We start from the raw sequence: 25,785 nt of genomic DNA, 5'->3' as shown, positions 1-25,785 counted from the left end.
GTAGCAACAGATGCTTGTTTCTCCCGTTTTCTATCACTCACTCCTTCTCCTGGGAAGGTTTATTGTGTACACTTTCCTCTGGCTAAAAAGCAACCGTGGGGGCAGTGAGATGCCTTTACGGTCTTCGGGTGGCGAGTCCAGTGGGGACAGCGAGCAACTCCTCATGCCTCGCCCGTGCCTCCCACGTCCGGAAGCAATCCGGCCCCATTTCAGCGACGAGCCTGCTTCAGCCCCTGCGAGCCTCAACCCCGAGCGACCTCTCGTTCCGAGGCAGCGCTGTGCCTCGGTGCCACCGCTAAATAGGCTCGGCACTGCGCAGGCTCCGACTCGGGCCGAAGGGCCCCGGCCTCGTTTTGGCCGCCGCCGCCCGGCTGCCGGCTCGGCGCTGCACTGGGGGCGGGGAGTCTGATGGGAGACGCGCGCGGCGCTGAGGAGGCGGCGGCCCGGGAGAGGGAGCGGGAGAGGGACTGGGCGCGGGAGGCGGGAGGCGGGGGACAGGGGGAGGCGCCGCCGCCGCCGCCCGCCCCTTTCCACTGGGGAGCAGCTGCAGCAGCAGGAGCGGAGCAGGAGCCGCGCAGCCGCCGCCGCCGCCGTGGGATGTGGCCGGCGCCCGCCCCGAGCCGCGCCGCCTCCTGAGTACCCGCCGCCACCCGAGCCGCTGCCGCCGCCGCCGCCGCCGAGCAGTGCGGGGCCAGGCCGCGCCCTCCCCGGGCGCCCGCCGGCTCGCATGCCGAGGGGCTCCGGGGCGTAGCTGCGCGCCCGGCGCCGCCTCCGGGCTCCTCCGGCCCCGCCATGGGCTGCTGCAGCTCCGCCTCCTCCGCCGCGCAGGTGAGGGGCTCCCTCCTCCCGGCCGCCCGCCCGGATGCCTCCCCCGCGCCGCGCAGCTGGTGCCTGCTGCATCCCGCCGCCCGAGAGCCTCCCTCAGCCCACCCTGCACTCCGGAGACCCCCGCCCCCGCCTCTCCCTTGCGCCTGTCCCGCAGGTGCCCCCGCGCTGGCTCCGCGGCTGTCGTCTCGCAGCCACCTCTGCGCGGCCCCTAGTAAGCCCCCCAGCTCTCTCCCTGGCGCGTCTCCGACTTGGCCTCCTCTTCCCAGTCACACCTGAGCGGCCCGTCCCGCCCGCCTGCAGGTAGAAGCAACACAGGCGCCTCCTCTCTGCCCCAGGTGGCACCCGGTTCCCTCGTCTTCTGGGCCTTGCGCCTCTCTTCCCATCTCCTTGGAGTCTCCCCTTTGCCCATCCACTGGCTGTTTTCTGTGCTCCGTGGCGGAGTACCTCCAGCACGGGCTCTTCACCCTTCTTCACCCCTTTCCAGTTTCTGCTCCATTAGGTATTCTGTCCCTTTCTCTTGCCCGCCGCCCCCGACACCAGGTTCAACTGTTTTAAGCGAGTCCGGGAGCCCTTACGCGGCCCACGTCCCAGATCCAACCCGCTCGCCTTGCACCCCATCCCCCCTTTGTGCCTTGACCCCGGGCACCGCGGCCTCTCCGCACACCGAGGCCCCTGCGGGAGCGCTGAGACTAGGCTGGGAAGGAGATTGGGCACCTGGTGGGTGACGGGAGCGTTACGGAAACTCCCTCTTTGTTGCCAGTGTAACAGGAGGAAGAGGTGCCGAATTTAGTTTTTCTGTGGGCACTGGCTGAATGTTGTCGCTGAGGGCTGAGATGCAGAGATTTCTCCCAGCGTCTACCCTGCCCCCATCCAAATTTCGCTAACCTCCCTCTCCCTTTGCCGATCCGAGCCCTTAACCTGGATGGAAATGTTTAGACAACTGTATAAGGATCAAATGTAATAGAACTTGACTGCTGGCCACTAATAACTGAGAGGACCTGTTTGTAAATTACCTAATTTAGTGGATTAGTGAGTGTATTTACAAATACGATAAAAAGCAATCAGGAATACTGCATCAAACTGTCTGGTGGTGGTGTATGAAAAATAGGCTCTGACAATGCATGGGATGTAATCTCACAGTTTCATTAGCGTAGAATTTAACTGTGGTCTTTGATTTGTTTGTTTTGGGGGAGACAAGGGCTCTTGTTTTTAGAAATACAGGCTGGTTGGTTTTTGGTGAAGAAAAATGCTAGTTTGGAAAAAAAAAATTCCTCCAGAGATCTAGCATCTGTGGTAATGCCAGAAGTGTTTTGCTGCTGCTAAATGACTATATATAACTCAGTTTTAAATAACCTGCATACTTGTTCTGAAAATCTGAGATCTGTTAGAAAATGACTAGAATTGCAGATGAATGGAGGACATTTATGTTTTATCAAGTATCCAACCTATTTGTCCAGTTCTTTTTTGGAGTGTTTGCTTACCCGTGTTTTTTCCACCCTCACCACCCGCCCAGGATCATGGTCAGGCTGATTGGTTTAGTTAGTTAAACCTTCCCATTCATTTGGAATAACAAATAAAACTACATGTAGTGATGTTAGGAAGGAGCGGTCGATAAACCAGGGTTTTCATATTAACAGTTAAAGATGTGGGATTACACAATACCTTTCAACTGGTTAGGGAGTTTTGGGGGAGGGGGGAATCTAGTTGAGTGCTATTCATTTAACATTTACTTACATATTATTTTCGCCAAAAAAGGTGTTTTCATACTGTTTTCTTTTAAGCACTGGGTTACTTTACATCTTCTTTTGGTGGTGAAATGCCTTTAAGACAGGAAATTATTGATAGTTTATGGATGGCTTGAGCAGTTAAAATTGGGAGGGATGGATGCTGGACCAAAACTCTGCTTTAATCACAGGTCTTGAATTTGGCTAGCTCCACATCTTACTTTTCGGAGTGCTGTCTGTCACATGCATTTTCTTTGCTGTTTCCTCCTCTTGCAGCCACTGCTTCCTTCATGCCATGTTCTACAGACAAGATGTATGTCATGCACCCTGAGGGGTGCATTTTTTTTTTCCTGTAGATTCCTATAACCAATTGGCAGCTGTCACATGCCTTTAAGTTCAGCTTTAGGGACTTGTAGTGTTCAGTGGAGCATTGAGGAGCAGGTTTTGTGCCAAAGAGCTTGTCATTTTTTTTTTTTAATTTGATATTTTGGCATTGTTCTTCATTTGTGAAATGTTACCAATCTGCTGGCATTTTAACGCCCCTTTCAGGAGTATCCTCGGTTTTAGAATAATATCATGTCTGTCTATGTTGTGTTGAAACAAAACAGGGATGCAACTTCACATCACTTTGAACCTGTGTTAGAGGCCTCGATTGATTGTATTTTTAGGCAGAATGTGTTTCTTTCATCCTTTCTACTGGATTGTAAGCTTCTTGAGTATAGGAACTGCTTTTGTTTTGTTTTCTCCATCTTTGTATCCATTGCAGTGCCTCACCATACCTTGTACAGAATAGTTGCTTAGAAGTAGTCAATAAACAGAATGTATCTACACACATTTGAACATCTGGCTGGCAAGTAACATTAAATATGAGTCCAGCCCTGACCCATGTGCTGTTTGACTTCCTTGGGCTGGTTGACTGATTCCACCAAGCCATCCTCTTTGAAGCTCAAATTTAAACTGTTTAAGTTAAAATTGACCTGCCTTTCCTACATTCCTTCCTACTCTATCAATGGTACCATCAGTTTGCAAAATTGAGCAGGCTTTTCCTTTTCTCCTGGTGCTCTGCTCAGTGCCTATATTTTAGTTGGAGCAGTGGCTGTAACATCTTTAAAAAGCTTGTCTGCAAACTCTAATGATAACCTGCATAGCACATCAAAACAACGTGCTTCGGGGTACTCTGCGGTTCAGCTTAGCTTTTCTCAGTGGTATCGTCAGCAATTTTAAAGCCCTGGCAGGTTTTATCAATGTAAATATAATGCGTTTCCTTTTTGTAGTAGGGATTCGCTTTTGAAATGTAATTTATTTTTCCTCATAGTCCCTTGCTATGTTGTAGACTCTCATAAAAGAGTTTATGGTCTTCCCAACTGTTTCATCTCTTGTAATCTGTCCTGGTGTTATTTCCATTTTCTTGTCAGTGTCTGGATATCATAATTTGCCATCGAAACAATTATCCTGTTTTAGGATTTAGATCAAAGAAGTGTCACATTCTATACTAACTTACATTTCATTGCTGAAGGAACAAATTATTGGCAAAATAATTTGTGCTGTATTAGGTACGTACATCTAAGAATCTTAAGAATATGTACGGAGTCAAGGACTTATAGAACTCTTAATTACGATTTTTATTAGTGACCACTACAAGTTATTTGCAGATATTAGAAACTGCTCAAAACGAGCCAACCCCTGATAGCCTTTGCCTAAAAATCTCTTTGAAGGGAACATAAAAGTGAGATAGTCTTGAGTTTCTTTTTACAAGCACTAATCTTCCCTAAGACTCTTAAAATTTATTCCCAACTCTCCATAATTCGTTTGTTCTGTTATAACCTGACATAATTTCTATTCTTGTAATGTTAAACTTCAAAGTTCACTTGTAAATCTTCAGATTTATGAAATGTTCTTTCCCATTGACAAACCAGTTTGAATGAAGCAGGCTTTCCAAAGATTACTTAGCAAATTGCTGTAAGTCTTTGTCGTTAATGGCTAGATCATTATTTCTCACAGCAGTGCTTCGGAGGCCAGGAGATTTTGCAAGTGCTCTGAAGTGCTGTGTCCTTTGGTTCTAACCTTAGAAATTGTGAGAAGGATGGAGGAGAATCTTTCTGGTTGAACAAACCACCCCTTGTCTGACTTGAGGAGGAATTGTACTTGTCTACTGTCGTGTTCCATGGTCCTCAAATAGAGAGCTATAAATTTAACTGTCTTTCTCTAGCTCTTAAATCTTGTCTGGGGAGTGATGAAAAACAGTCAAGTGCTTCACTAACACTGGTTAACTTTTGAGTATGTTAACTGTTCCTTAACAGATTTTAATAACCCTGTAGTTTCTGTCTGCTTTGTGGAATTTAAAGTCAGATGGTAAAAATGGCATTTGAAGAGTGTAGTGGGATTTCCCAACAGAAACTAAATTGTTCCATTAAAATATGTCCAGCAAAGCAGACTTGGTCTGACCGGGATAAAAAAAAAAAAAAAGTCATGGCAGGGGGGGCACCTGGGTGGCTCAGTCGGTTAAGCGGCCAATTCTTGGTTTTGGCTCAGGTCATGATCTCACTGTTGGTGAATTGGAGCCCCGCATCAGGCTCTATGCTGACAGTGTGGAGCCTGCTTGGAATTCTCTCTCCCTCCTTCTCTTTCTGCCCCTCCCCTGCTCATGCTCTCTCTCTTGCTCTCAAAAGAAAAAAAAGTCATGGCATGAGGACAGTTTTTTCTTCTTTCTTCTTCTTCTTCTTCTTCTTTTTCTTCTTCTTTACTAACTATGCTGTTAGTATAGGAGATCCACTCCTCAAAATATGTAAACCAAAGAATGTCAAAATTGGAAAATACTGTAAAAATGGTAATGCTTTTTGTATAGCTATTTTCCACAGCCATTTTCAAGTTTTAATTTCTATGGTAACTCTGAAGTTGACTGTACTTTCATTTTATAGCTAAGGAAATTGAGACTTGGAGTTTAGGAAACCTTGGTTGAAGTCAGAGCTCCTGAGCAACAGATCCAAACTTTAACCCTGGTCTTCTGGATTGCAATCCTGTGTTTCTCAGTTTTCACATGCACACTTCCTAAATCTTAAATTGCAGTTCACTCTATCTTTAGAAAAGATCCACTCAGTAAAATTTTGAATTAAGGAATTTCCAAGTTGAATTCATGCCACCATTTTGAACTTCCTGCTGTTCCTGTCTGTGGAACAACATCATATAATATAGCAAAACTAGTCTAGCTAGAATGTTCTCAGACTTGACAAATACTATCAAATACTATTTGATGTGTTAATCCTATCATTTAGAAGTGTTATTGGCTTGGGAGGATATTTATAACAACACATTGTATATTCTACTGGTGATTGGTTAATAGCTATTTTTCTATACATCCCTCTACCCTTCCTCTCCTACCTTCCAAGAAGAAAGAAATATTTCCATTTTGTAACTTTGGCCCCGATTTTTGGGACTTTGGGGGATAGTAGAGATAAACCAGTGCTATTATCTCACTTTCCTGTTGAGCTAAACTATAATTTAGAGCTATGAAGTACTCTGAGGTCAGAGAAATCCATTATCAGGTAGTTGGGACTAGAAACTAGTCTCTTAATCTCTTGATCTTTCTGTAGTATAGTTAATTCTTAATGTTTTAAGTCCTATCTTTGCAACCTTAGCTGTACATTGGAAACGCTTAGAGAACTTTAAAAAACAGTGATGCCTGGGTCCTACTCCCCGAGATTCTGATTTCATTAGTTCAAGGTCACTGCCTGGGCACCAAAAATTTTAAAAGTTCCTCTGATAATTCTCCTGTGCTGCCAAGGTTGAAAACCACTGCGAACATACCCTTTCTTTAGGTAATTGCATCTCCTCTTATGGTTTCAGTTACAATCTGTATGCTGACAATTCCCAAACTGAATTACTCAATTGGAAGAAACTCTGTCCTGGCCTCTGATCCTAATATCCAACGGACTACTTAGCATTTCCACTAGAATATCTTACAAGCAACTCAAACTCAGCATGTCAGAAACTGAACTCAAAATCTGCACACATACACATGTCTTTTTCAGTATCTCTGGTTCACTGAATGATACCAGTATCCTGGTGTGGAAACTGGAAACCTGAGATGTGCAGGAGCCCACCTGTCATTCTTTCGTATCTTGTGACCACATTTTGCTTATTTTACCTTCTAAATTCTACCGCCACCACCACAGTCTAAGCCTCCGTCATCTCTGGCCAGAAACTCTCTCCTGGATCTCCATGTATTATTCATGCTCCCTTCAAATTTTTCTCCATATTTCAGTCTTAGTGATCTTTAAAAAATCCAAAGCTGATTGTGTCCCTGTGCTACTTGAAACCCTTTAATGGTTTCCAGTTGGTTTTAGGACAAAGGCCAGAATCTCTGACCTTAGCCAACAAAGTCTTTGTGGGCTGGTCTCCGTCTCCCCTGTGTCGTTGTGCTCTCCTGCCATGTTTCTCCTTATTCTTTGTGGTCCAATCTCACAGATTCTTCAGTAGATTGTATTCCTTCTCCTTTTAGGACTTTTTCCACCTGCTATTCACTTGTCTGGAAGACCGTTTTCTCCCTGGCCTTTGGCGGGCTGCTACTCATCCTTTAAATTTCCAGCCTTAAAGTCAGTTCAGTTCTTTGGAAAATCCTCCCTTGATGCTTCAAACCATGCCATGTCTCCTTATTAAATTCTCATAGCCTTATGTATTTTCCCTTTGAGTGCTTAAAGCAATAAATAATTATACAGTTGATATTGTCTGGTCCATTGGCAAAACTATAGCCCATGGACCAAATTGGGCCAACGACCTGTTTTTATATGGCTTGCAAGCTAAGAATGCTCAAAATAGTGTGTGTGTATGTATTTATGCATATATATGCAAATATGTATAATATATATTTAATAAAAAAGGTCAATCCATGATAAATTTATTTAGTAAAAGTTGTATGAAATTTGACTTTTAATTGTCCACAAAGCTGTTTTTTTTTTTTAAGTTTATTTACTTATTTTGAGAGATACAGAGACAGCATAGCATGAGTGGGTGGGGGTGGGGGTGGGTGCAGGGAGAGAGAGAATCCCAGGTAGGCTCTGTGCTGCCAACATTAGAGCCCAATGTGGGACTTGAACCCACAAAGCCACGAGATCATGACCTGAGCCAAAACCAAGAGTCAGAAACTTAACCAACTTGGCCACTCAGGCGCCCCTGTCCCAAAGTTTTTTTGGACCTGATCCTGTTTATTCATTTATATATTGTCTGTGGCTGCCTTCATGCTATGGCAAGCTTGAGTAGTCAGTTGTGACAGAGACTTTCTGGCCCACAAGTGTAAATATTTACCCTGTGGCCTTTTACAGAAAATGTTTGCTGACCCCTGGTCTAGACTGAGCTGACAAAGAGCGGGACCATGTCTGTTTTGTTCATTGCTGTTATTCTCTATGCTAGGCTGGTCCCTGGTACATGATAGGTGCTCAGGGAATGTTTGAACAAATTAACAAACGTTCTCTTTCCTTCCATGGATGGATGTGGATGAACTCCTACCTTAGTAATTCTGATGTTTTAAAATTCAATACAAAAAAATTTTTTAACGGGTTAAATACTTTCAAAGAAGGTTCTCAGCATCTTCAGCAACATTCTTAAGTGGCTTGTTTGTTGCAGGTGTATATCTCAGGTGTGAAGCAAGCAGACTTACAGAGGTGTGGTGCAAATTCCTAGGTCAAGGTGGATGGGAAAAGACTGGTCCACTCAAATAATGGACCAGTTGGATTTACAGTGCTGACGTTTTTATAGCAGGCACAAATGGATGGGACTTTATGTGTAGTGTTATAAAGAAAAAGTGTTTGGACTGGTGAAAACTTCAGTCATTAGAGAGGCATTGTTATTTCTACTGTGGGAATTCACTCTGGAGATGGTTGAAGTTTCTGGCACGGTAATATTTTTTCCCTTTTAGTACTTTTTGCTTTCTCATGTATTTGGAATATAGCATAGCATTATACTCCAATTTTGAATTTATGCATTGTATCAAACTTGGTACTCTTTTCAAAAGGTGATTTTTGAAAGCAATTTGCATTTTTCAGTATCTTTTAATATACTTAGTGGTGGTGGGGGGTCTTATTTTATTTATTTTTATTTTTTAATGTTTATTTATTTTTTTCAACGTTTATTTATTTTTGGGACAGAGAGAGACAGAGCATGAACGGGGGAGGGGCAGAGAGAGAGGGAGACACAGACTCTGAAGCACGCTCCAGGCTGTGAGCTGTCAGCACAAAGCCCGATGCGGGGCTCGAAGTCATGGAACTGTGAGATCATGACCTGAGCTGAAGTCGGACCCTCAACCAACTGAGCCACCCAGGCACCCCTTAGTTTTTTTTTTTTTCCTTTGGTAGACTCTTTTTGATTTCATATCAGTTGTGTAATAGGATTTACTCAAAAAACAGTTGATAAACCACTGGAATTTATTTTTTGTGTGAAAATAATATTACTCTTTTTAGCTGTTCTCTACAACATCCTACAACCAACTATTTAGACACTTATTTAGTAAGGAAATTCTTAAAAGCCATTTTTAGTCTGGGGTGCCTGGGTGGCTCAGTGGGTTTAAGTGTCCCTCTCTTGGTTTCTGTGAGATCAGGCCATGATCTCATGGTTCATGAGTCGAGCCCCACATTGGGCTCTGCACTGACAACATGGAGCCTGCTTGGATCTTTCTCTCTCTGCCGCTCCTCTGTTCATGCTCTCTTTCTATCTCTCAGAAAAAATAAAATAAAAATCTTATTAAAAAGAGCCATTTTTAGTCTAATATTTAAGGTTGCCATATATACTGAAAATTGTTAAACAGTAAGTGTTTGATTTCTGGATACATTTGTATAATGTAAAATAAAATAGCAAACAAAAATAAAAATTGAAAATAGATGGTTGTTTCTAGATGTTGAAGTAGCAGTGAAGGTATAAAAGTTTGCTTTTTTTCTGTAGCATGTGATGATAATGATCCTGTAAGATTTTTCATTATGAACTTCTTAAAGTGATTCAGCTGTAAGAAATAAAGAAACCTTAACTCTAAATAGCTAAAACATTAAAGGATTAATCTCACATAAGGTGAGAGGTACAGTGGCTTCTGGGTTGGTTACTTTAGTGGCTTGATGATGTCACCAAGGACCTGAGTTTTTTCTTTGCTTTTTTTTTTTTTTTTTAATAATTTTAAAGATGACCACTTCTCACCTATTTGCCCTCAGGATTCCAAGATGCATGTGGCTCTTTCTGCCTTCTTTTGCTGAGCTGACAACTTCCTGGGGTTTTCCTTTAGTAGAAGTTACAGAGGGCTGCATACTCATCCCTAGACAATTTCTAGTAAGGGAGAGGCAAAGAACCCTGTAATTGGCTTAGACTAACCAGGATTTCCCTGAGTCCAGTGGAGGGCGGGGCAACACCAGAACAAAATTAGACCGCCAACAGCGGTGCGGAGGGTGGGGATGGTGACTCCACAGTCCGCCAATAGTACCTGTTACATAGTTTTGCTATTTTTCTTCTGCCTATAAAGTCACACCTCTGCAGTGTCTCCTAACATTTTGCTTATAGCTCCATTATAAGACTTCTCACAGTTCAGAGCTGAAAGTCACACAATTATCTTCCTGTTCTCCCAGTAATACTGCTCCAGCCACTACGGAAGTGAAGTCCTCGTCTAGCTCTTTCCCCCACCCTACTGCCTGTTTCCTGTTCTGAGCTTCAGGATAAAGAAGACCATTTAAGGTTGGGATCATGGTTAAGTAGCTAATTAATATTCTCACAGTTAGTGATCCCCAAAAGAATCTTGTGGGTTAGTTTAACCTCTTCTCTGTAGCTCTCAATTTCTTTTCTGCCTCTTCTAACCTCTCACTTCTGTGTGTATTTATCTCTATTTGGTACTCCTGTATCTTCCCCAAAATTTTCTTTTTCCTTCCTATTCTTCTCACCCCTCCCTGATGCACTTAAGGAGTCATAATACTGAGTGGGATATGCTAGGATAGAGAAGGAAAAAAAGAGAGTATCTTTTTTTCTTTCTTTTTCCCCCTCCTGTTTAATTTCTTTCTTTTTTTTTTTGTATAAACAATAATAAAACTGAAGATTCACATCATTCTTTAGAATATCTATGATATAAAGAGCTCATAAAAAATGCAACAAATAGCTCATTTACAGAAGAGGAAATAGTAAACTAATATGTAAATGTGTTCAACTTTGCTGATAATCAAATTAACTGAAAGCACAGAGACACTCTTACACCTGCAACTTTGGTAAAAGTTAACAATATTAATTGCTCATGTGGTTTTGACTCAAGTGTACTTTATTGATTCGCTGAATAAATTGGAATGACTCTTGGGACATTGTTTGATGACATACATTAAAAGCCATAAAAAGCAGTTGACATCCCTTATTTAGCAATCTAAACGTACAGTAAATGCTATATGCAAGAATCTTTCCATTTAGCATTATTTATAATAGCAAAAGAGTTTAATTTTAAGCAAAATAGTTTTGGTGTAAAATTTCTTTTTTAGTATAAAATTCAGTTGTACTTAGACTATTGTATGTGTCTTACTTTCCATCCCACCCTTAATGATCCCGTCCTTAATGTGTAAGTGGCCTTCTACCTTCCTTGTAAGACATCCTTTCTGTTGTGTTACTCTACAGGGCTGTTAGAATCCATAGAATTGAACACCATCTTATACTGATTGTGGAGTGTGGACTGCATAGCCAGACGACATGGATTTGAATCTCAGCTCTGTCACCAGCTGGGTTATTTGGGCCACATTCTTTAACATTTGGTGCCTCACTTTTCCTAGATGTAGAATGGGAACAATAATAAAACCTATCTCATAGGCTTATAGCAAATTGCACAATCTGTGAAAATATCTCAGACATTATGATATTAATGGAAACTAAATCTGGCAGATGTCCTTGTATCCATTAAGCCTCCCCTAAAAAGAATCCTCTTTGGGTTTTGGAAAAGTGACCCTGACTTTCAGAAATTTTAAATTGTGTCAGGAAGGTGAGTGCTAAGGGTGAAATAAACAGCAGTAATAACGAGAGGCTAAATTGGGTGCTTAGGAATTTAGGGAATGAGGAAATCAAGAAAGAATGGACTAGTTGGTTGAGAGGGCTTCCTGAAATGACCCTGGATCTAGCCTTGAAGGATGGGATTTTTTAAATTAATTAATTAATTAATTAATGTTTGCTTATTTTTGAGACAGAGAAACAGCACGAGCAGGGAAAGGGCAGAGAGGGAGGCACAGAATCCAAAGCAGGCTTCAGGCTTCGAGCTGTCAGCGCAGAGCCCGATGTGGAGCTCGAACTCACAAATCACAAGATCATGACCTGAGCCAAAGTCGGACACTTAAATGACTGAGCCACCCAGGTACCCCAAACAATGGGATTTAGAAAGAGTGGGAGAGTAGATAGATTTTAGTAGAATGGTGGGGGGGGGGCATTCCAATGAAAGGAACACCTTGAACAGAAAGACAAGGAAGCCTGTAACTTACTGCATGTCCCATGTCCGCATGGAAAGGAGACCTGGCTAGAGTAGACAGAAGAGATGTTACATGTAGGGAAGGCATTAATATTTGAAGGCGAAGGAGATAGGCAGCCATGGAGGGTTTTTTAGCGTGACTTAAGGAAGATTAATCTGACAGTCTTGCCTGTGCTTGAATTGGGAGAAGGGGAAACAGATGGCACCCAGGAAGCTGTTCACTAACTTGGACCAGTGTTTCTCAAATGGGAAGCAGAAGAGATACTATAGAATTGAAATAGGATAGACTTTCCTGACTTATCTGGGTATGCCCTCATAAAACCAGTTTAGAATGCCATGTAATGGAAGAAGGGTATTATAATTGATAGGCATCCCAAGTAGAGATGGAGAGTAGTATGTGAGGGAAGGAAAGATGAATTTAATTTTGTGTGAACTGAGTTTTGATACCACCATGTAGCTAGCAATTTCCCATAGGCAATGGCAGACCCAGAACTGGATTTCAGATAATGCTTTAAGTCATGTGCATACATAGAGATGCTTTTGGGATGGGTGATCTCTGAGAGGAAGGAAAAGGCATGAAAAAGGACGGCAGACAACTAGGGAATGAGTAATGACTGCTTATTCCCTATCTGTTCTCATAATAAATTTCATTTTATTCTCACAACTCTCAGAGGGGTACTAGTGTTAGCCCCATTTTACAGATTAGAAAGCTGAAGCCACGAAAGCATAGGCAGTTTGCCCAAGTTCCCCCAAGAGTAAAGCCTGTAGGAGTTCAAAGCATGTACATTTCCTACTGCACTACTTTCCTTTTCCTCTGCTGGACTGAAGACTACTACATTAGAATACTATTTAAATGTACCTCAGACACCACTTTTCTGTCACCTAGAGTCAGAGTTTGCGTGTACTGTTTACCCTTGCTTTAAAGTTGTGTGTGTGGCAATGAGAAAGAATGAAATATGGCCCTTTGTAGCAACGTGGATGGAACTGGAGAGTGTGATGCTAAGTGAAACAAGCCATACAGAGAAAGACATACCATATGTTTTCACTCTTATGTGGATCCTGAGAAACTTAACAGAAACCCATGGGGGAGGGGAAGGAAAAAAAAAAAAAAAAAAAAAAGAGGTTAGAGTGGGAGAGAGAGCCAAAGCATAAGAGACTCTTAAAAACTGAGAACAAACTGAGGGTTGATGGGGGGTGGGAGGGAGGAGAGGGTGGGTGATGGGTATTGAGGAGGGCACCTTTTGGGATGAGCACTGGGTGTTGTATGGAAACCAATTTAACAATAAATTTCATATATTGAAAAAAAAATAAAGTGTGTGTGTGTGTGTGTGTGTGTGTGTGTGTAGGGGACGGTGTTGGTTTTAAATCAATGCACCCCAAACTAGAGGTCCGGGGTGACAGTTTGGAGCAGAGTCTGTGGTCTGTGTTAAGTGGTGGTTATAAATCTCAGGCTCTAGGGACCCTTAACTGCTGTGCATTTCCTCTTGGGCCCTTGTACAGTTTCTTCTAAAATCGTAAGTCTGAAAGGACTATCATGGCAGTAAGTTTACTAAATGTGACTATAATGGTGTCCTTTTCCCCAGAACTCAGATTCTTTTTTTTTTTTTTAAGTTTATTTATTTATTTTGAGAGAGAGTGTGAGCAGGGGAGGGGCAGAGAGAGAGCGAGAGTGAGAGAGAGAGAAAGAATCCCAAGCAAAATTTGCACTGTTAAGGCAGAGCCCAATGTGGGGTTCAAACTCACGAACATGAGCTCATGACCTGAGCCGAAGTCAAGGGTTGGACACTTAACTGACTGAGTCACCCAGACGCCCCCCCCCCCCCATCACTCAGATTCTTGAGAATGTAGTTTTAAATAAAGAATATATGTTTATTTAGTCAGTCTTTGGAGATCCATGGCCTCCAAAAGGGTTAATGTAATTGATGCAGGTATTATTTAATACTGAGTACCAACAAGGCTCTGGAGAGCACTAAGAAAGGAAAGGGTGAAGAAAATGGCCATGTTGAAGTTGACTTTGTAGCACAAATGATTAGTATGCACATTAGGATCAAATTACAAAGGTAGAGATTTTCACCACCAGGGCACAAGTTGGATTTTTTTTTAAACGAAATTGTACTTAACAACTCAGCATATTGAAGAGTTTTATTCCTTGCTTGCTAGGCTCTGATGTTTTTTCAAGTCTATTTTGCATGTGATTTTGTATTTTCATGACAAGTCCAAAAACATCAAGCATTGAATGAAAATTCTGAAGATACCAAGTTTCTAGGTCTAGCATATTAAATATATTTTGAAACTAACCATACTTGTACATCAAGAAAAAAATTTTGGGATAGACACTGGTGGTTGAAATAGATTTCAGTTATGAAAGTTTGCAAATAATACTTTAATATTTTCATTTTAAAAGTGAATGCAATTCTATTTTGTGGTGATGATTTTTTTAATTATTTTTTTTTAACATTTATTTATTTTTGAGAGACAGAGCATGAACAGGGAGGGACAGAGGTGAGAAGGAGACACAGAACCGGAAGCAGGCTCCAGGCTCTGAGCAACCTGTCAGCACAGAGCCAATGCGGCGCTTGAACCCACGAACCTTTGATCGTGACTTGAGCCAAAGTTGGACGCTCAACTGACTGAGCCACCCAGAAGCCCCTGTGGTGATAATTTTTAAAGGTTTATAGTTTAGTCTGAGAATGTGAGCCAAGAGCAAGTAGAAAGGCATGTTTCTCTTGAGGTAGTAAGGAGCAAACAGAGCAGGGAGCTCAGAGGCAGGAAGAACACTTTCCCCTGATCTGCTACTTACTGGGCTCTATGTTCCATGGCTGGTGCTATGTTCCATGGCTGGTGCTCTCTCTCTGCCCCTCCCCCGCTTGCTCTCTATCTCTCTCTCTCAAAAAAAACAAAAACAAAAAAACAAAAAAACTTGTTTTTAAATATTAGCAGAACAATGTAAATAAATTTCAAGTCACTCAAGTATATTGTGATAATATAAAAGCCTTCATGTGAATTGTTTCTCAGATTTGTATTTGAGATCTCCCAAGAAGTTAGGGAAGGGTTAGTAGTTCAAGAAAGGACCCTTTAAGTTTGTAACTTGGGAATCTGGACTACTGTGAGGCCAGCTGGGCCAACAGAGAGGGAACCAGCCATTTGTGCTTGAGGGTTTTCTTCTCCTCTCCCCTGGGTCTGCTGCTGAGACCTGAGGGACAGTTACCATTTTAACTTAACACTCCAAATGGCCATCCAGAGGTGGGACATGGTGATTGAATGCTGTCTTGTTGGAGAAAGAATTGAAAGTGGAGATGATGTTATGGGGGCTAAGCAAATAATAGATCCTCAATAAGTGCTTATTGAATATATGTGATGGGGGGATGGGGTATTCAGAGACTAACATTTTAGTGTAGGATGCTAATGATACCTGTCAAAATTACTATTAAATATAACCTATGGTGGAGGGAAATGGGAATGAACCTAAAAATTACAATACGCCATTAGTTGAATTTTTTTGTTTTGTTTTTAATGTTTATTTATTTTGGGGAGCGGGGGAGGCAGAATCGGAAACAGGCTCTAGGCTCTGAGCTGTCAGTACAGAGCCCCATGTGGGGGCTCAAACCCATGAGTAGCGAGATCATGAGCTGAACTGAAGTCAGATGGTTAACTAACTGAGCCACCCAGGTGCCCCTGAAATGTTTGTTATGAGTTAATTCTAGTGATTGTGAACCTAACCTTGTTAGCATGTATTTCTTCATTATAATGAAGTCTTGGTGAGGACATTAATATTAGTTAGTCAGGGGGAAAAAAAAGAGCACATCATAAACTAGAGACCTCCCGGCTGGTACACACCTAAGTATGCTAGGTAATCAGCACTGGTTGATAGATTTATGAGAAATGGAGGCTTCTCTTCCCTTCTGCCTCCCCCTTCCACTCCCTCCCCCCTCTCCCTTTTTTGTTTTTACTGGTTCACATTGCAGAATGCATGATGGAAGCTCTTCTAGCCCATCTTCGCAATTCTTGTCTGGGAACAGAGTGGGTAGAGCTACACATCCTATATATTTTGTTCAAAGTGTGACTGGAAGGCTGGAAATTAGCACAGTAAAAATGACCCCTGCCCGTGACTGTGGCACAGGAACAAGGAAACTCCGGGGCAGTGGGAAAGCACTGAAAAGAAAAAAGTAAAAGCATCAAGAATGTTGGTAAAATAAAGAGGAAATTCCATGCCAGTCACATTCTTGGTTTAGTTTAATGTTGACTGGCAAGGGTGCTGCTCAGGCTACTAAGTACGGCTTTAACCAAGAATGAGACTTTTCTTCTTGAAGTATGCAGTCTACAGAGGGGTGTAGGGGCTTCCACAGTGGTGGAGTATATGTGCATCTCTCTTTCTTTCTTTCTTTCTTTGTTTAAAAAAATTTTTTTAATGTTTGTTTATTTTTTGAGGCGGGGGGGGAGACAGAGCGTGAGCAGGGGAGGGTCAGAGAGAGAGGGAGACACAGAATCCGAAGCAGACTTCAGGCTCTGAGCTATTAGCACGGAGCCCAATGCGGGGCTTGAACTCACGGATTGTGAAGCCAAAGTTAGGCGCCCCACATCTCTATTTCTTAAGCCAAAAGTTACACTCGTTTGCAGTGTGTAAAGCACAGATAATTTCTTGGTAGATTCTAAACTAGTTTTTAAAAATAAGAGCTAGTAATACGAAGGGCCCCAAAGGAACATAGACATTATTTTTGAAGTATGATCTGTGTCTATTCTTAACTAGTAAGGATGGAGTTCAGTAAACTTTGGGATAAATTTATTGTGTCTGTAGGCATGATAGTATCTTATTACACAGTGAGAGGAAAAAATACTGTCCTTCACTAGAAAATAAAGCTTCCCTGAAGCCTGTAGACAAGGCACACTGACTCTTGAAGCAGATCCCATAGAAAAGATGGTACCTATGGTATGTTTAATATTTTTATTCCGGCATTGAAATGACCAGCATTTAAGCTAAGGTGTGATTTTTGTTCTTTGGTAGCGCAAGTAATTATATTTACAACAGAGCAAATCAAAGGTGTTTTTTTCTGTTGTTCACTAACCTCTGGTGGCTCTTTTGCTGCTCATTCACGTGTATTGACTGAAGTCCCAGGTCTCTGTCCTTCTGCCCTGCCAGGAAGCCCAGGTACTCTTGTCTCATACTGGAGGTGTGGTCCCACCCAGAGACTCATACCCGACTGGGTACCGTAAACTGTTTAATGTCCCATGGCCACCGAACCACAGGGCCCCCAGTGTATTCTTCTCTTGTCTCTTATCACTACGTCAGACCATCTTTTTTTCTTCCCACTTTCTCCCACTCAGATGGGCATTTTCTCTTCTACTTTGTAAGTATTTACACCTCATCTGCTTCTGAAAATATGTGATTCGTAACCAAATGTAAATATATTTAAGACTTTTGAAATGAAAAGTCAAAGCTAAAAGGCAGAGGTGGTACAGAAGGAAGAGACACCCATGTGCTAAGTGCCTATGCTTATTCACCTACCGGAGTTTCTAGCCCTACTGTAGAATGGTACTAATTCAAAGGAGATTATTACATGGAATCCTTTTACAGAATCCCACAACTGGCAGGCACTTGAGGTCTGCAGCCCATCTCACCAAGGGGTCATATCCACTAAGTGGTCGTCATTCAGGCTCTGCTTAACTACCTCCATCAGAGAACTCACTGCTTCCTGAGATAGTTAATTCTGCTTTTAGGCAGTTAGTAGAAGTGTCTTCATTTGTGCACGCCTGAGCCCTTACATGTCCATGTAACTTTACTGTTGGTTCTGATTCGGCACCTTTCAGCCAGATAGAATAACTGAACTGAAGATAGAACAAGTGAGATCAGCCTTCAATGTGTGCCAAGTTTGTGTGTGTGTATTTGAAACTTAAAAAATCCTTAATTTATAGAACCACTTCTAAAGGTCATGATTCCAGATCCTGTACTATTCTGGGCTCCACCTCTTTTCCCCTCTTATGCTTTGATTTTTAAAATTTATTTTCCATTCCTATCAAAGCTATATATGCATATATTTTTAAAGAGTCAAACAGTTCTAGCATGATTTTTTTTAAGTCTCTCCCCCATTTTCTCTTGCCCTGAGGCCATCACTTTCAAATCTTTGAACAAAATCTTTTTGCTTTTCACTCTGTATATCTAATATGCTTGTATTGCTGCCTCCTAGTTCTTCAGGTTTTGGCATGAATTTTGGCCTTTGTTATGACAGTGAAAATTGAGCTGTCTTGGCAACACCATTCTTTGCCCCATGCCATGTGCATTCTTCTTGTCCCCATTACCCTTCTGTGTAGACATACCATAATTTTGTTTGGATCAGTGTTCAGTCTTTACATTATGACTACCTAAGTGCTCTTCACAGCTGAGTCATGTAATATTTCATCAATCTTACATAAGCTTTGGTTGCTCTTGGAGATAATTGGCTTGTTTTGCTATTTATCTGGTTTTCTATGTACTTAACAACTGATCCACCTCTAAATTTTTGCCTAGTTGTGTGAATTTCTTTGAGTCAGCTCAGATACTTCAGATACTCTTTTCAATTGCAGTTTCCCCCCTAGATCTCTCTACCATAGCTCCAATCTGGGCTGGCTACTTATCAGGCCTGCTGCAAAGGTCTTAATTGGAGATTTCCCTTCATGTCATACTAGGGATTGCCTTAGTCTATTGTGTGTTGGATTCCCAGTTACCTTGATCCCATGTACTTTTAAAAAATTTATTTAAACAATTTAAAAAAATGTTTATGTGGCTTTTTTTATTTCATGAATCTGTGTAAGGGAAATGAAGGAAAGGAGAGAAGAAGGTGAAGTAGAATTGGAGGAAGAAAACATTTTTGCTTTCAGACTACAAGGTCTCCGAAGAGTTCAGAACATGTGTATGCTTGGAATGAGACCAGAGAATCTGGTCAACATGGTGGATTCAAATGCACTTACCTACCTCTGCTCCAAACTCCTTGGCATGGCATAAATACAGATCCAGATCACCAGGAATCTAAGGCGGAGGGATCACTAAGGGCATGGGTGAGAAAAGAGGCTGAAAACAAAAGAATTGGTTGACAGTGTGTGTTAGGAGTAGGTAGACCCTCTGATCTCTTCCCTAGCCAAGCAACTAGATAACATACTGCCCTACAATTTTCTATTTTTATGTGTGACCTTAAGGTCCGTGATCCATTTGAGTTCACTTTTGTGGAGGGTTTGAGGTATAGGGTGGGTTTTTTGTTTGTTTGCATTTTTGTATATGGGTATCTCATTATTCCAGTATAATTTGTTGATAATGCTATGCTTTGGGGGCATCTGGGTGGCTCAGTTGGTTAAGCATCCGACTCTCAATTTCAGGTTGGGTCATGATCTCAAGGTGGTGAGATCGAGCACTGTTCGGGCTCCATGCTAAAGGCTGAACATTCTCTCTGCCCTTCCCCCTGCCCTGCATGTGCACACATTCTCTCTCAAATTAAAAAAAGAAAGGAAAACAAAAGAAATGCTATACTTTTCCACTGAATTGCCTTTGTACCTTTCTCAGGTATCAACCATATACATGTGGTCTATTTCTGAACTTTGTATTCTGTTTCATTCATCTGTTTTATGGTAGCTTTTCACTATATATTGAAATCAGATAGTGGGATTCCATCAACCTTTTCATTCTTTTTAAAGAACTCTTTTGGCTGTTATAGTTCTTTTATCTTTCCTTATACATTTTGTTTTATTTTTATTTTTTGAGAGACAGTGCAAGTGGGAGAGGGGCAGAAGGAGAGGGAGAGAGAATCTTACGCAAGCTGCATACCCAGCCCAGCATAGGGCTCAATCTCACGACCATGAGACCATGACCTGAGCCAAAATCAAGAGTTGGATGCTTAGCCAACTGAGCCATCCAGGCACCTCCTTCCTTTATATGTTTTAGAATCAGTTTGTCAGTATCTACAAAAAATCTCTTGCTGGGATTTTGATTTAGCTTGTGTTAAAACTGTAGATCAGTTGGGGCTCCTGGGTGGCTCAGTTGGTTAAGCATCCGACTTCAGCTCAGGTCATGATCTCGTGGGTCTCTGAGTTTGAGCCCTGCATCGGCTCTGTGCTGACAGCTCAGAGCCTGGAGCCTGCTTCAGATTCTGTGTCTCCCTCTCTCTGCCCACTCATTCTCTGTCAAAAATGAATAAATGTTAAAAAAATTAATAAAAACAACTGTAGATCAATTAAGGAAGAATTGTCAATAGTGAATTTTCATATCTGTGAATATGGTATAGTTCTCTGTGTATTTAAGCCTATGGTTCTTTTCATCAGTGTTCCTGTTGTGGTCTTTTCTGGGTTGGTTTATTCCATTGATTTGGTAAAATACTCCCCTCTATAGCCTCCTGAGAAAGGATGCTTGTGGTAATTTTTTTTGATACTTTGCATATTTTTATTCTTACCTGATACCTATTTTATATTTGGTTGGATGTAGAATTCTGGATTGGAAATTATTTTCCCTCAGAATTTAAGATGTTTTGTTCTTTTGTTGTCTTTGTCTTTAGGGTGGCTGTTGACTCTGTTGCCTTTCTGATTCTTGATTTTTTAGTATTAAACTTGTTGAATTCTCTCTGGAATCTTTAAGAATCTTCCATGTTCTGACATTTTTCAGTGATGTGTCTTTTGAGGAAGGATCTGTTTTCATCCATTATGCTGAACACCACGAGGTCTTTCAGTCTGGAAATTTGTATTTTGCAGTTGGGAAAATTTTTCCTGAATTTTCTTTGATTCCTTCCCATCTGTTTCCCCGTTCCTTAATTTTCTAATTTTTTTCTTTCATTTCTGAACTCCTTGTCTTCTATACCACATTCTGGTAGATTTTCTCAATTTATCTTTCAGTATTTCCATTGCATTTTTATTTCTGCTCTGAGTTCTTAATTTCCAAGGGTATTTTACTCTTAAAAAAATTTTTTTTTAATGTTTATTTTTTGAGAGAGGGAAAGACAGACTGCAAGTGGGGGAGGAGCAGCGAGAGAGGGAGACGCTGAATCCGAAGCAGGCTCCAGGCTCTGAGCTGTCAGCACAGAGCCTGACACGGGGCTTGAACTCTCAAACTGCAAGACCAAACTGCATCTTCTGTTCGTGTATCTGTGTGCAAATACATGTGCATTTCTTTTAAATTCACTTTTCTATCTGCACCATCTCTTTCTTACAACTTACTTTGTTATGTTGGTCTCTGCATTCATGTTAAAGCTTTTCTTAAATGTCTGGTAATCTTAGCTATCTGTTCATTATTTAAGTACAGTGCTGTAAAAGATTGTTTGAAAATACTGTATTCATTTGGGAATGGTTGACTGGGCTTCACTGTAGAGTGGTCTGTTTCCTTGGGAAATGCCAAGTGTCACTATCTTTTGGACTGGTCAGGTTTTTCCAAAGAAGTCTCTTCCTGTCTTCACTTCCTGAGACAGGAAGGTGTTATTAGTCTGGCTGCCAGAGTTCTGGGACCTAATGGGGAAAAGAAGATTGGGTGGGAGTTGGTCTCAGTATTTAAATATGTGAACTTCTACTTAGGTTTTCTGTTTTCTGTGTGGTGCCCTGCCTGCAACCCTTCTGGGAAGATGAGGAGCAGTTAGCTTCTCAGTTGCACACAGAGTATATCTGCTCTTAAGCGTCCTTTCATTCAATTTTCCCATATGATCCCACTGTCCTCTCCAGTTCCAGAGATATGCCACTAATTCCTGAGGTTTGGGGGACTTTTGTGCCATAAATTGGTATGCTTCCTGGCTTTTCCCACCGTTGATTCAGAATTCAGCTTTTTGGAGACTCCTAGGTCAATTATCTCTCTCCTACCTGCTCCCAAGCTCCAGATATTTAAATCCCTTTACTGTCATTTTAGTGGTGTTTTGGAAGGGAGCAGAGTTAAATGCATGTATTCAGTAAGTCAGCGTTTACTGGAGGTACTTTACAAGTCTCTTTCATCTATATGAGTTCTAGTTTAACAGTTTCATTGAAGTGTGGTGCACAGAAAGGAGCTTGCTAAACTAGATGAAGTCAGTCCTTTTGGATTCTTCATGTTGCCTAAGGTGGAATTAGCCTTTCTAAAAACTTCACTTACATTACCTTGCAGTCTACCAAAAGCCCTAAGTCATCTTTTTTCCTGTCCTGATGTTTTTGTAATGTTGGATTTTTAAAACATAAAGACAAAACATGAATTTCCCTGGGAAATTTAGAACTGTTGATTTTTGCCCAATTTTGTAAACTTTCTTGAATTTTTGGAATTCTGACACTATTATCCAGTGTATTTGTTATTCCTTTCTTAAGTTTTTATTTTATTTTGAATTTCTATTTATTTTACTTTAAAAATTTTTATTTTAGAGAGAGAGGGTATGTGAGTGGAGGAGAGGGAGAGAGAGAGGAAGAGAGAGAGAGAGAAAGAGAGAGAGAATCCCAAACAGGCTTCATGCTCAACACAGAGCCTGATGCGGCGCTTGATCCCATGACCCTGGGATCAGACCTGAACTGAGATCAAGAATTGGGTGCTCAACCGGCTGAGCCACCCAGGCACCCCTATTTTTTTATTTATTTACTTTATTTCTTTTGTTTTTATTATGTGATGATTGGGTCAGCAAACCAATTATGTCCTTATATTGTTTTGGGGAAGGGCTTGTGGATTGTGGGGTTCACTGTACTGTGGTCTGGCTGAACTGTTTCCTTTGGAAAACCCTGTGTCATTATCTTTAGGCCTTGATATTATTTATCATTTATATATTGATAAAAATATATTTCATTTCTTTTCAGGACCTCTCTTTAGTTGGTCTGTTCTTTTCTCAAGACTATTTGAGTCATTCCAAATATACTTGATCCTTATGTGAGTCCATTTTCCCCCATCTTATCTTCAGAGATAGTATTAGAGATGGGATCAATACATTTTAGTAAAATTCAGCTATATCATGTTTCCCAGTCTCTACTCCTAATTGCACACAAGGACATGGCATTAGCTAGGGATGGCTTGCTCAGGTATGTGGGCTGCTCTTACTGTTATTTACCTCTTCTTATTCTCAGAGCCCACAAACCCTCCTTTGTTAATCTGCTCTAGAACTTTACTCAGAGTTGAAGTTATGCTCAGTTGCAAAGTTTGTAGCATTCTCTTTATTCCCCTTTCTAAAAATGAGGATGCTAACATGTTTCTTGCTGTGCTTCATTCCTCTGGTTCTCTGCCATTGTGGAGGGCATGTACCTTGTCTGGGTGACCAGGTCATGAACTCTGCCCTGGATGATAGGAGAGGAGGAGTCTTATGTGTTCTCAGCATACTGCACCTGTCTAATATAGAAGACACTGAGTAAATGGGTTTGAAACAGTTTAGGGTTCTTTTTGGACTCCCTCACTTATTCACCTATTGGGCTTCTGTGTTCACAGTTCAATGTTGAGTCTCATCCTACTAAATCTTGGTGATATCTGTGAGGGTGTACTTTCTTACTTGCATTTGAAGTCACACGATTTATTTAAAAGTCATTTTTTAAAATATGTATTTTTTTTTGACACAGAGACAGAGCATGAATAGGAGAGGGGCAGAGAGAGACAGAGACACAGAATCCTAAGCAGGCTCCAGGCTCTGAGCTGTCAGCACAGAGCTGGACGCAGGGCTCGAACTCACGGACCGTGAGATCATGACCTGAGCCGAAGTTGGACGCTTAACCGACCGAACCACCCAGACGCCCCACAGTCACAAGATTATTGAAAAAAGTCTTTGCAGAGTACCTGTTGGTGGTCCAAGCATTATGCTGGCCTTTATAGTAAACAATAAAACAGCTTTTGCTCTCATGGACCCAGCGAGGGAGGAGAGCACTGAAGAAGTGCCAACAGTCAAGTTTGTGCATGACCCATCTTGTGCACGTGTTATATTGACATTAGGGGTCATGTATGTGATACTTCCTTCCCCCTCCCAAATTCTCTCCTAGGACTGCCTCTAGTCTTTCTTTACATATGTCTGGCATGTGCTAACTTTGGTGCCACCACCCTCGTCTAAGTCAACATCGTCTTGTGCTTAGGTACCCTAGTCCTTTTTCCACACATCAGTCTGTGTTATCAAAAACTAACTCAACCCATCTCCCCTGTACCTAGAGCCCTCCAGTGACTTCCATCACACTTCAGTGGGATATCCAGACTTCCTTTCTGCCTTGATCTGGCTCTGCCTACCTCTTCACCTCCTCTCCTACCTGTTTCCATTCATTATGTTCTAGCTGAATTCACTGTGTTTTCAGACATGTCGAGATCTTTCCATGTCAGGGCTTGCTCTTCTCTCTCCCTGGCTGTACCCTCAGTTCTGTCAGGCTTGTTCCCTCGGTTCTGAAACAGCCCTTCTACCCCAACCCTGTCATGTTGGGTTTTTCCCTCCATAAGCTCCACAAGCACAGGGATTTGTCCGTTTGGTTGGTTGCTGTATCCCCAGTGTTACACCAGGCTGGGCAATTAGGAGATGGTCAATGTTTATTATTGAATGAATGAGGCATTATAGTATCAGTTGACACCATTTCTTCTACCTCTTTATAATTAGTTCAGGGCCCTTTGGATGAGATAGGCCAGTTTCTGAGCAAAAGCATTTTTCCAGACTTAATAAGGTACCCACTGGTAGAGTAGTTAAGTGTCTTAAGCTGTAAAAAACTAAATTCTGTTCTTTGATGCCATTTGTGTAACCAGTTGTAAACTTTGCATATGCTTCATAGTCTCCTCCTGGAGGAATACATTTCTCAGATTTCTGCTGCTAGACATTTTCCTGCAATCTTTTTTTTTTTTTTTTTAAGTACGGTCTCTGCCCTACGTGGAACTCAAACTCAGGACCCTGGGATCAAGAGTCACATGCTCTACTGACCGAGGCAGCCAGTTGCCCCAGTATCCCATAATCTTTTTCTTGCCTCTTGGATTCTTCCTGTTGGACTTTGATAGACTTACTGATTTTCTGTGTAGCATAGGATGATGGTTTCCTAGAAGATTCTGTAAATCCTTAGTCTAATATTTATATTATAGCTCCTCTGGTACAAATTTTTCATTCCCTTCTTCCTCTATGTTCCTTGGTATCATTTAATTTAATTTAATTTATTTAAATAAATTTTTATTTTATTTCATTTTAATTAAAATTTTTATTTTTGAGAGAGAACATGTGATTTGGGGAGAGGGGCAGCAGGAAGAGAGAAAATCTTAAGAAGCACAGAGCCTGACCTGGGGCTCAATCCCATGACTCTGGGATCATGACCTGAGCCAAAACCAAGAGGTGGATACTCAACCGACTGAGCCATCCAGGCATACCCCCCACCTCTTTTTTTTTTTTTTTTAAATCACCTCTCAGGGTGCCTGGGTGGTTCACTTGGTTAAGCATCTGCCTTTGGCTCAGGTCATGATCTCACGGTTCATGAGTTCAAGCCCCACATTGGGCTCTGTGCTGTCAGCGCAGAGCCTGCTCCAGATCCTCTGTTCCCCCTCTCTCTCTGCCCCTCCCCTGCTCACACTGTCTCTGTCTCTCTCTCTCTCTCAAAATTAAATAAATAAATTTTAAAAAATAAAATAAAATCACCTCCCTAATCTCCCTAATACCGACTGGTCAGTCATGGGAAAGGCCGTGTAAAGCAAACAGAATGGAATTTGGTCTTGAGGATGAGTAAGAACTTCAGTGGGACATAGGTAAGGGGACTCTGACCTGTAGGAATGACATTAGCAAAAGCACAAAAGGATACAAGGCACAGTGTGTTTCGCAGAAGTGGTTTCGGATCCTTGGAGTATGCGTTTATCAGTAGTGTGAGGTCTGGCTGAAAAGGTGATTGTGACCTTAAATGGAG

At 41.7% G+C, this 25,785-nt stretch overlaps 1 protein-coding gene across 3 annotated transcripts in view; it reads left to right on the top strand.

The window, feature by feature from the left end:
• Window positions 1-503: 503 nt before the first annotated feature.
• SLC44A1 (solute carrier family 44 member 1) overlaps window positions 504-25,785 on the top strand; it is a 199,223-nt gene continuing 173,941 nt past the window's right edge. The window contains exon 1 of one of the 3 annotated variants that reach the window (XM_027034755.2): window positions 504-828. In XM_027034755.2, the coding sequence (XP_026890556.1) occupies window positions 793-828 (36 nt within the window). In that variant the 5' untranslated portion in view covers window positions 504-792. The remainder of the gene's footprint in view (window positions 829-25,785) is intronic. The other 2 variants (XM_027034754.2, XM_027034753.2) reach the window with 2 other exon arrangements.

Source organism: Acinonyx jubatus, chromosome D4 (assembly GCF_027475565.1).
Source record: "Acinonyx jubatus isolate Ajub_Pintada_27869175 chromosome D4, VMU_Ajub_asm_v1.0, whole genome shotgun sequence".
Lineage (NCBI taxonomy): Eukaryota > Metazoa > Chordata > Mammalia > Carnivora > Felidae > Acinonyx > Acinonyx jubatus.
Note: the sequence above shows the minus strand (reverse complement) of the source record. Positions and strands in the feature narration are given on the sequence as shown.